Source organism: Montipora foliosa, chromosome 9 (assembly GCF_036669935.1).
Source record: "Montipora foliosa isolate CH-2021 chromosome 9, ASM3666993v2, whole genome shotgun sequence".
NCBI classification, from domain to species: Eukaryota; Metazoa; Cnidaria; class Anthozoa; order Scleractinia; family Acroporidae; genus Montipora; species Montipora foliosa.
The window spans coordinates 21,661,085-21,673,584 of record NC_090877.1 but is presented as its reverse complement, the minus strand read 5'-3'; the positions used below and the strand labels follow the sequence as shown (position 1 = coordinate 21,673,584).

Sequence of the window (12,500 nt, the reverse complement as noted above, 5' to 3'; positions counted from 1 at the left end):
CCTTATCAAAAAACGCTATTCTCTCGCATTCCGATCCTTATTAAAAAAGCATTTCAAACCTGCCACATATTTAACTTAACTGTTTTGAAATCGATAGCTTGAAATACGAATAACCAAGTGAGGATCACTTTTACCATATTTGCAAGTAAAATGAGAACTGTGTTGCACTCATGACTGGCTTTAGATACATTGTACATGTACGCACATGTTTACAGCTCGTTTTATTTATGGACCAAAGTGCCCTGCTCTGTCTGTCACTGAATATATTCTTTGGAAAAATGTCTAAGAGGAAAATGTTGAGTTATTTTGGATGTGAACGAGGTAAAACCATCGACAAAGAAGACGAAAAAACTGAAAACGAATTCAAACACAAGGAAGAATCGCCAGAAGAAAATGATGCTCAACTTCCAAATTCGAAACCTTGAAATTTCCAGACGAAATGGTTGATTATGATCACAAGTGGTTACAGTACGAAAATAATGCAATGATTTGTCACTTTTGGTGGATGGCGAAAAAGAAAAACCCTCTTGAGGGCAACAAGGGCTGCACAAATTTTAAAAGTACAACTTTTCTGTCCCCTGCTGTTGCCTATTAGTCCCTTTGCAAGGGCCACAGAGGGATAAATTGTCTCCTGAGGCAATAAAGCTGGCTCAAACCCTAAATACTCTCATCTAGACACAGCTATTGACCAATGAGAGTGCGTGTACTATATCCTAATTATTTTATAAAAAAAGAATGAGTACTCAACCTTTCTTTTTTTTTTTTTTTTTTTTAATTTTTTTTTAAAATTCAAATTTTTTGCTTACGCTACCCTAATTACATTTAATTACTAACACTAATTACAATTACAAAAACTTAAAATTTAGACTTACAAACACTTATTACTAAACACTAAAAACAAATTAACATTACATTACATTCACAGTCAGTTTGATCGAATTAAGGTGTGGTTAATGATGTAAACCGAAATAATATGTACAGATATATTTATATCTGTATAAATACAACTTCATATATAACTATGTAACCAATACTTAACTATTAAGAAAAGGAAAATTACGATAACATGTTTTGCCATTTCTTGTAATGAATAGATTCTTTTTTATTCTTTTTTGCAATTAAGAATTCTAGTTTTCGAGTTTCAGTTGTTTTGGCCAGGTCAGGCCAGGTGCTCAGGGAAGGTGCTCAACCTTTCTGATTTTTAGCTTCTAACCCCAAACGTTTGAGTGCAACTTGTGATAATTCATTGCAAAAGTTGGTCATTGTTTATTGCTTGAAAATAAACCACAAAATTAAATAAATGTAAAAATATACTAGTAATTTATAAAACCACAAAGTACAGTACATGTAATCTGCACTTTCAACATTTAGGCATATAGCCCTTCAATTTCATAGCTTTTTACCTGCCCAATATGATCATGAATGCCACCTTTTTCCATGAAGTCTAGTGTCTTGAGCACCATATTTAGTGCATCTTTCCCTTCCTCAGTGCCAGATTTAAAAGAGAAGAACCTCAAGAGGAAATTAAAATTAGCTGCAAAGAAAAAAAATAAAGACAGATGAAACAAACAAAAAAAGCTCCTATTATGCTATAATATTTACCTGACAGAAATCTAAACGAAAACTATCAACCCTCTTTTGTTAATAATAAGAACATTTAACCTCTAAATCCTCCTTTCACTGTTTTGATATAAATTAATAATTATTATCTTTTTTTAAAATTCTCTCACAACAAACAAATTGACCATTTACCAGTTGGTTTGTTTCACAGGGAAGAGGAGTAATGCTCAAGAATCACAGAGGCTGCACAAGTTCCATTCAAACCTGCCAGCACATTTTTATTATTTAAGTAACCTCAACTTTTTCAAGACCTAAACAAATACTACCCAAACATTAAAAATTTTTCTTATTTCACAATCTCATTACTGGTAATAATCATTCCAAGTTTAAAGCCATTCATCCCTAGCCTAAAGTGACCCCAATTGAAGAGTAAAATCGTCTGGCGTTAGACAGAGTAAAATCTATAAGTCCCACACTCTCAAGACTGAAAGGGTTTAAGACCGGGCACATACATGTATGGAGTTTTTGAGTGGACCAAAATGTTGTTAAAGGGGCAGTATCATGGATTGTTAGTAAAAATCTGGAAAGCAAAGGAGACCTGTTTACCGATGGCAAATGGAAATTAATGGCCAAAGTTTCTTCAAAACGGCTATTTTAGATCACAGAAACCATAATTCTAAGTGTTTTTGGTTATGTGTAGCCAAGATTAGAATGAATGCCGACGTTTTCAAAATCTCCTCTTGCATCTTAGATGAACTCCGTAATATTTGAGTGTGGCTAATTTTTCTTTTAAAATTTAATCATTTTTTTTCCCACTGTGGTGATCCAGTAGCAATTTAAGAATGAAACGGTCACTGAAAATTGATTTAGTAATTTTATGGTCGATTTAGAAATAAAAGGGATAATTCCCATGATACTACGCCTTTCAACCATTCACCCCAAAAGATGCATTAGAAAAATCTTTATTATAAAGTCTCATTCTCTGGACTGAATTGGCCTCATGGAGATTATGTGATCAGGATTCCAGCATGTTTTAATTTAGATCAATATTGTCATCTCTTTATGAATCTGTTCTGTTCAGATTGATTGCATGTACATGTACACAATTCAAATGTCTATGATTTAAAGGTACTCACATGCTTGTGGGAACTTTGGAGCTCCACCATATCCACCATATTCCTCATCAAAACTTGTTTTCATGTCACTAAACAGCTTGCCAATACACTCTGTGCTTGGCATATCCCCTGCCTCACTTTGCTTGTGCATTTCTCCTGTGTGTTGCTGTATGGCCTCTAGGATAATATTTGCCTGCTGCATCAGCTTATCTCTGTTCTCTTCCCACTGTTTGGAAATGTGATTGAGAATTGTCCTGAAGCCTGGTCGACCAGCTTGGTCCTCTGGAGGAAAGTAAGTCGCACCAACAAAGGGTTTCAAATCTGGAGTCAACCACACACTCATGGGCCAACCACCTCCACCTGTCATAGCCTGGAAAAATATCAAAAACCAACCGATCTTTTATTTTAAACCATACCTTTCAAGTATATGTACTCAACAATAATAATAATAATAATAATAATAATAATAATAATAATAATAATAATAATAATAATTGAGCATGGCGTGGATTGATGTCTCTAAGGCATACGACTCGGTGGATCATCGATGGTTAATCGAGATGTTCAAGCTTCACAGATTTCCGGAATGGTTTGGAGTCTTAATAGGGAAACTCTGTAGGAGTTGGAACACAAGGATCGTCATGGAAACTAAGCAGGGTTGCGAGAGTTCAGAGATCATCCATTTCAAGAAAGGTCGGCCACAGGGTGATTCCCTTTGTCCAACATTGTTCACCCTGTGCCTCAACCCCATTGCTTGGAAGTTGAGAGCCACAAGCGGTTACAAGCTATCCAAATCAAACTCTTGTAAGGTTACACACCTGTTATACATTGACGATTTGAAGTTGTATGCATCATCGGAGAGCAACTTAGAAAGAGTCATGAAAATTGTAAAGGGATGAATGGACTGTATTGGTTTGAAATGGAATGAGCAAAAATGTGCGGTAGTGCATGTGAAGAGAGGGTGTGTAAAGCAAATGGAGAATATGGAGATCGATGAGCTGAAGTCGATCAAGAGCTGTGGAGAAGAAAGTACCTACAAGTTTCTGGGTGTACTAGAGAACTCTAAGCAGGAAGATAAGTTGGTTCTTGAGAACGAGTCGAAGGAGTACTTGCGCAGATTAGCAGACTCTAAGGTAGTTGCAACTAACCAGTATGCGCTACCTGTGTTATCGTATTTAATGTGGACGCAGACATGGCCACTGGTGCAGCTGCAACAAGTAGACAGAGAGGCAAGAAAGATATTCATTTGGTAGACGGTGGATGAAATCACCCCCATGGATCAACAGGTATACTATACATGAGTAGGAAGTGTGGGAGGAGAGGATTAAGATCGGTAAAGATAACATACAAGGATATCAAGATCAAGGCGGCTATGAAGCTTTACTGTAACTCGGATCCCTTTATGGAGGCATTAAGAATGTTTGAAGAGGCAGGGATGTAGCTAAGAATAATTCATCCAGTTAAAGGTTCTATTAATTGAGACGGTAAGTTCATGCTCTGAGCATCAAAGGGACCTGGTTACAAGATTGTTCCCAGTGTCACACCTGGCATTCTTCAAGATGGCGAATACAGAGAAACAGAAGACATGCACAACAGTATTCAAACAAAGGTTGTGTTTCATTGCCAGTATCGATAAATTCTAGAGATAATTCTGTATACTAACAGATATTCAATTTTTTTTAACACATCAAATGACTTTAAATTTGAACTTTGTCTAGAATAATTTGCGCCCTTCTCAGTCACTTCGATTGACGGCCAGAATTCAGTTGGCGATCACCCCTTTCTCAAGCGGTGATTTTCACCGGCAGCCAGCGCTAAGCAACATCACTGTATACGGATAACTGTGCCCGAGTATAAGGTCTTGAGTATGGCCCAAGGCTGTAGGCCGCAGTGCTGGCTGGGAATCATTGCTTAAGGCTGACCTGCAATACTTATTAATTATCAAAAGAGAACTATCAGGAAATACCGCAATGATCAGTTGATTCTGTTCACAAACTTCAAAACTTCAAAAACTCTATTTTTGGTCCTAAAAGACACCTGTCACACAAACTCATGCGACCAGGCTTGGATTCCGTCTGAATTGGCAGGCAAGATAGAAAAATTCTGCCCGCTCCCAGAGCCAATCACTTACAAAGTCATATTACATTACATTCATATTACAAAGTCTTATGACCAGACATTTGCCCACAAAACCATACTGAAAATGTTAATCCCTACTATAGGTTTTGTGATTCTGTACCTGGAAGAAAAAAATATCTAAATGATGTACCGGTATTGTACATGTACAATACAATACATACTTAATTGACCGCTCCAATGAAACAATTAATGAAACGAAGAAACAGAACAACAACAGCAACTAGCTGCTAAGAATCTTAATTGGCCTGAGGCAAACCAGTTGGCTATTTACAAGTGCAGCTTTGAAAGTTGAACCAGGGACTACCAGTCCTGATCAAATTCTAGGAGTGGTCAGAGCTGCAGTCTTGAACCAGATATCTGAAACTCAAGGCCACACTGTCTCCTGTAGGTATTAGTCAACAGTAAAAATATTTCATCCTCCTTACGACCAAAAAATCTAATAATCACCTGAATGTATGTCATATAGACTTTATCCACATCTGGTCTTTCTTCTCGATCCACTTTGACAGAAACAAATTTTTCATTGAGGATTTGTGCAATCTCTTCACTTTCAAAGGACTCTCTTTCCATAACATGACACCAGTGGCAAGTTGAGTAACCCACTGCATGCAAAAAAGACACACAGAAATGCACACTTCAAGTACAGAAGTTCAGATTTCCAGCATTTTTATTGGCTCGCCGGACACAGGCTATCAGTTCATATACCTGCTGTACCTACAGCTGAAATATGGTCAAGGAATGCATCTGCAATAAAGCGAGCTGAAAACACTTTCAATTTGTAGCTCTGAGAAAAAAATGGCCGACAAAAGCCATTTTGGACTGGAAGTGACCAAAGCAGAATTTAATGCTTTAGTCCACAATGCATGGAAGAGTTGTTGAACCTGGAGTATTATTCTACTTGGGCTTACTGGATATAAAAATTATTAATGATTATAACCAACTCGCCGTGTATCTATCACTTCACATCCAGCAACATAATGATTATAAATGTATCATTAGGTACATGTAGCCAATACTTGCAGTAAGTTTGGATCACTTCTAAACATTTTTTTAAATTGAACTGCATTCTTTACGTAGGTTATTTTGAGTACTTTGAAAACACACTACTGATATTCCATCAAAACATATTTAACATTATTTAATATTATTCTAAAAGGGCGTGCTGGATATGAAGTGATAGATAACCAACGAGGCACACAGTGGTGAGTTGGTTATAATCATTTTTATATCCAGCAAGCCCAAGTATATAATTATTTCAATATTTTAATATAATATATTTAAAACTCTTCTATGTTCAACTTGATTTCTGCCTCAGTCAATTCTGGTCTAAAACAGCTTTTGTCTGCCATTTTTTCTCAGAGCTGCAAAAATGTTTTCAGCTCGCTTTATTGCTGACGCATTCGTCGACCATATTACATGTAGGTACTGCAGGTATATGAACTGATAGACTGTGTTCGGTGAGCCAATGAAAATGCTGGAAATCTGATATCTGTCATTCAGTTTTTAATATATAAGACGGGCCAGTCTTGTTTGTTTGTTATTTATTTGTTTGAGCAGGTTGAAGTATTGGCAGCTATTCAGCTGATATGGACCTGCTATACCCACCCATCCACATACTCACAGAGGACAGCCAGAACACCGGGAACTTCATCCCCTACTCTTCTCGAATAGTGTGTGGGTTCTTTAACGTCCCACAGGGAACTAATGAACATGAAAGATATTTGTGAGACGGGGCGTACTGTTTATAGTGACTGTCCTTATCCGAGAAGACTTGAAAGTCTAACCATTTGTGGATGTAATTACAAAGGCAGCACTTTCTCCTCAGTTATTTAAAGACCCTGAGTGTTGGTCTGGCCAGAGTCGAACTCACAACCTCCCGCATGAGGGCCCGATGCTCAACCAACGGAGCCACCGGTGTGCGGTCTGGCTCTGGAATTACTGCATAACTCATAATCAGGCCACTGGCATTAAGGTAAAACAATGCCGTCGCAATTAGCCAGCCAGAGCACTCATTACGTGTGTATATCGGCAATGAGCACTTGCCATATACTGTAACTAATAATCAACTTTAAATTTCCTACACCAAAATGTGTAACACATGTAACTGACAGTTTTGTGAACAATCTCAGAGATTTTAACAGTGACAATAACTGTCTTATAAAATGTGACTGTCAGTTGCATGATCCCCACTATAGGTTTGTAGCCCATCACAATTAAAAATAAATAGTAATAATTATGATTATTATTTCAAATAATGTTTTCTTTTAGTTTGGAGTTAGGACGGGAATGAGATGTTCGGAGTTAAGAAAGGTAAGGATTAAGAACCAGTTTCAAGAGATAACTTGTGATCTTTTCCATTTTCCTTTTCCTATTCTTTTTACTTTATTTAGAGATAGGATCAAAGAGTGAACTCATGGGGACTCAAGTTCCATTTGGCAAAATTACAAACAGTCCTTGAAGACCTCAACACTAAGACATCAAACGCAAATACTTGTGCCCTTTATTGCACACAAATTTTGTTTTAGTATGAATATTCTACCATCTAACCAGAAAGAAAAATAGGCTTGTTTTCTTGCTTTGCTTTATCAAAGGCCTCATCTCCCCATGGATACCTAGTAAGTAAATGAGAGAAAGCTCCAATCACTCCTCCAGTCAACTCTTTTTACAATAAGGAAGTTGTAAGATTAATGTACAACAAATATCATGTACCTCTCCATACATTATATTTATATCAGTGCTTGAAATAAAAAAAGCAGGTTGTCCCTGTTTCAAAGGGCAAGCAACAAAACTCATGCATTTGGTTGCCTATTAGGTTTATTAGGAAACCCTCTACGATTAAATGTATGCAGTGTTGAGATACAATCAATTCAGCTTGAATATCCCATAGTTCTTTAAAGTCTGGGTATATTTTGTTGTCTTCAATCTCCATCGCCTAAAGGTACATGTACATGTTTGTGATATTGTCTGTTGCATTTTCCTGTCTCACAATGTTTTGTAAAAGCTACAGATATTTAAAACATAGGCAGACAGCTACAGCTAACTAATAATAATTACTATAATTATTTTGCTGCAGCTGAGCATTATTATCATTAATTTCATAAGTACTACATGTACATACATGTATGATCATACATGTACATTGACAATAGAAAACCAACAAGTATTTCGGGTACTGTTTGTGATTAATAATTCATTCATTTTCTATTTTCGGCTAGGTTGTCCATTGGGAATCATGCTTTTTACTCTACCAAAAACTGAATACTTGGCAAAATTTCTGGTCATCTCTAATGACTGGACGACCACTAATTTTGAGCACTGTTTAACTTTAGATCTTTCTTAAATGGGGACATAGTTTTTCAGTGAGTTATTAACCCATTGACTCCCAGGGGTTCCCCATTGACGAGGAAAATCGTCTGGCGTTAGACAGAGTAAAATACTCTGGCGTTAGACAGAGTAAAATACTAAGTTTGGCCGGTTTCGGTTGGTTTGGATGCCAATGGGTTAACTCCCGATTTCATTTCATATTATGATAACCCTGAGTACAACCTACTAACTGGAGCAGTAAACCAACAATCTCAACCCACATTTGGTGGATTTGGACCCAAACCATACATGTGAGAGGTGAGAGCTCTGTCCACTCCCACTTCTTCATACTGTCTTTTCCCTGTGACATCTTAAATATTTTGTACATGATAAAAGTTTGCAACCTTAACAAAATAGTTTAAAGCGTTTTGTGAGGGTGTATACATGGTCTCCTCGGTGGGGTATGAAATTGCACTCTCGCGAGTCAAGATGCAAGTGCTTAGCAATGGTATGGCATCGCTTCATCTAAAATTGAAAGCGCAATGGAAATATATACATGTAAATACGAATAACAATATTAAAGTATTGCAAGTGTATTTGAACTGCATGAGAACCATTACCTTCAAGTTGCAATGAACGCAACTCAGACAGTAGCGAGAAGAAATTGAAAAAAAAAAATCCATTACCTAAGTTTGAAATTTTCAGGCTGCTTTTGGTGATGATCATCTCTAACCATTTGATTTAATGTTGTGTTGCAAAAAATTGTTAGTACTCAGCTAGCAGTGTTTCTTAGATTTGACAAAATAAAGCAAACCTTAAATTAGTTCAACCAAAGAACTAGAAGAAATGGGTTAAATTCAAATGAAATGACTCCACTGAAATTATAGCAGGGAAATATGATATCAATCCCAAGCGACCGCCACAAATAGGTTTAAAAAGCACGGGAGCAAAAAGTTTAATGTTTCAACCATACGAATTCTACCGTTCTCATTCACAAACATCTAAGCCAAAGCATGAAATTAATTTATACCCTACAGTTTCTCTTTGATAACAATTTACACAATTAAAGTCAGCGATTTTAAATGACCAACACACACAGCTCATTTTCTTGCAGTGACCTTTCAGTGACCGTAAGCAAAATTTCTCAGGGTCCAAATTGCACTTCCAGAATCTGGAAGTGCATTGTGATTGGTCTACGACAATTCCGGCTTGCTTCAGGACTCGCTTGTGGGGGAGGCACCCGTTACAAAGTCCTAAGAGTGTCTGCATGGGAGGCTAGATTTGAACAGGAGTCTCCCGATTTGATGTGTTGCCACCCGCTCTCCTGACTTATCACAAAATTCTGAAAACAAGGGGAAAAATTGCTCATCTTATGTACATGTATTTTTGCACTCTCAATGTAAAATGTTACCCATTACACTTTCCTGCCCTAAAATGTCTCGCACAGTCTTTCCATTAGACACTCCGTGTTGTGAAGACTCATGAGGCCAGCAGTGTTACTCCATTATGCAGCTCCAAAAGTGGTGGACGAGCGTGGCCAACAAAATGCAGGAAAAAGCCACTTGAGAGAAAAACAATTTGTAAAATTTCTTGGGTTTGGAGGGGGGAAAATACCCTCGGACCACCTTACAGGCTTGCGCCATTGAGCACCTTTGGCACTAAAAAAAATACTCCCTATTTGCCTTCAAAGGAGGTTGGAATGTCTGACCCTGTAACACTGGCTCTTTCAAGGTATGAAAAAAATCATTTAAAGAGCATCAGATGAACAGTAAAAGGTGCAAGAAATCCCAACTTTTTTCATCTTGCAAATAACTTCTATGATATAATTTAGTGGACAAGAAGAGTTGTTGGAGGTTTCTACAAGCAGCCATACACTGAATCTATATGCTAAAGGTTCCTTAGATGATACCCTGCTCATGCTCAGTGTGGTTCAAGTTTGTTGGCTCTCTGCTCCATAAGGTTTCTCCCAGATATTCAGTTCATTGTTAAAGCTTGGAGAAGTAAGACAAAGGAAATACATGTAGAATAAACCTGTTGACCTGTTTATGCAATTACTTTCATTGGTTTCACTCTTTCAGTCCTTTTGATTAGACCAGATGTTAGTATTATGTCTGTGTGACATGTTGTCATGCTATCTTCACTTGTTAGTCAAAGTAACACGTTAACTGAGTTCAGTTCTTAGTACTCCTGGCAAAATGTGCAGGACAAGTTTACCGGTATTTATTTATATTTTTTCTTTATTTATTGCTAATTAATGGCAACACATTACCGAGGAAAAGAAAAGAAAGAAAAGGAAACTGTAGTGTCACAAGGATGATCCACAAAAGAGTCTGAGACCCCATAAGAGGCAGATCACCTGGATATACACTTCAAAATAATAACAAAAATGATTAATGAATAATCATGATATAACCTAAAAATATTTTTTGTGAATACATGAAATTAAGACTGAGTTACTGTAAATGATTCATCAAATTAATTCTAAAGGTCTTCAAATTAGAGCTATTATGAATACTACTTGGTAAGCTATTCCAGTTTTCAACTACTGTATCCTATTAAAAAAATAAAATTTAAAATAATTCGAAATAATGTGTCAACAACAAGTGTAAACATTATAGCTGTATTTCCATGTCTAATGTCATTGTATTGCGTGACGGGCATGCGCAGGAGAAGGAACCTTGGGAGTGAAGAGAAAGGAGTACTGTGTTGTAGAGCAAGTCTTTATAATCGTGAACTCTATAACTGCTGACGACGATAACTCAAGTGTACTCACCTACAACTGCAGCTCATTTTACAGATACTTTGGATCAACCACATTGGAAAGAAGCGAAATGGTGAACATCCTACAGTACCTCCATTTCCTTTGTTCTCTGTACATGAAGACAACGCTTCAGTCGGCCCACGTTGCAAGAATCACTTCCCACGATGTGAAAGATTCGACATGCAAGCGAGCGCTGCTCTTATACTCGGCTGGTGAAGAATTCAGCGACATATTCGAAACACTTCCAGATCAAGGGGAAGAGAAAGAGTATGAGAAAGCTGTAGCGGCTCTGAATGCCTTCCTCCAGCCAAAAGTAAACAAGACCTACAGTGTACATGTACAAGATTTACATGACTTTGTTCAGAAATGCTACTCAGAATTCTAGCGAGTCACTTGACTCTTACTGCACAAGGCTGAGACACCTGACTCAAACATGCAAGTTTACTAATGAAGATGAAGAAAATAATGAAGTCACACATAGTCATGTCCTTTTTATCCTCACATTTACATCGAAGAGCTCTTCGAGAAGACATGAATCTCAAAGCTCTACTCAACTATGGCCGGGATGTAGAAATGTCCAAAAAGCAAGCCAAAGATAAAGAAGAACATGAAAAATACCAGACGTTCAAACAGTCAAAGAAGGAAAGCCAGCGCCTGAAAGCAAGAAGTGTCATAGGTGTGGAGAAAATTACCCTTGCCCTGCACTGAATGAAACCTGCAAGCACTGTCAAAAGAAAGGACATTTTACAAGGGTATGTAGAAGCAGATCAACTTCCAAGAAAGTTAATACAGTGGATGAAAGGGATGGTGATGAGTGCACCGATGAAGAATACACCTACCATATCACTCTTCATTCTGTGCGTGACAAGGTGCAACCACTAACTGAAGTTTTCACTGGGGATAAAACAGTGAAATGCTTAATTGACGTCTCTGGAGCAGGAATGAATGTCATTGACTCGTGTTCATTCAATCAGCTGGAAAATGTTCACCTTTTACCTACCTCAAAGAAGATTTATGGAATCGATATACATTGTAGGTCTACCAAGCCCTTACCAGTAGTTGGGAAGTTCGAAGCTGAAGTAAAGTCGAGCGTGACCTGTAAAACCAAGGTCACACAATTCTGTATTGTTGATGGATCTGATGGAAATCTGAGCCTACACAAGTCGTTCACTCACCGATTGTGAAAGTCGCTACAGCCAAACCAAGAGAGAGGCTCTTGCAGTGGTCTGGGGAATTGAACACTTTCACTTGTACCTCTATGGATCGTCCTTTCAATTCATGACAGACCACAAATCCTTGAGATGATCTTCAACAACCCCACCTGCAAAGCAACTGCAAGACTTGAGAGATTGCAATTGCGCCTACAGCAATACAAAACCAAAGTCATTTATAAGCCAGAAGCAGACAAACCCAGCTGATTACATGAGTCATCATCCTGATCCCAAGCAGTCACAGAACCCCAGTCATTTATCAAGAATTGATGCCTACATCAACTTTGTAACCACTAAATGCTGTCCCCCCCACCATCACCATACAAGAAGTCAAAGATGCGACAGCAGCTGATGAAACATTGTGGAGTCTGGCAAGGGTCATAACAAATGAAAGGTGGCATGAGGTTGGAA

General features: G+C 37.7%; 1 protein-coding gene across 1 annotated transcript in view; it reads right to left on the bottom strand.

Annotated features, from left to right (window-relative positions):
- The window catches only part of LOC137970632 (spermatogenesis-associated protein 20-like), a 29,163-nt gene that overhangs the window by 13,758 nt on the left and 2,905 nt on the right, over positions 1 to 12,500 (bottom strand). The window contains exons 2-5 of the mRNA XM_068817157.1: positions 7,362 to 7,426; positions 5,262 to 5,416; positions 2,697 to 3,045; positions 1,404 to 1,534 (exon numbers count right to left, since the gene is read on the bottom strand). Of these exons, the coding sequence (XP_068673258.1) occupies positions 1,404 to 1,534; positions 2,697 to 3,045; positions 5,262 to 5,416; positions 7,362 to 7,426 (700 nt within the window). The remainder of the gene's footprint in view (positions 1 to 1,403; positions 1,535 to 2,696; positions 3,046 to 5,261; positions 5,417 to 7,361; positions 7,427 to 12,500) is intronic.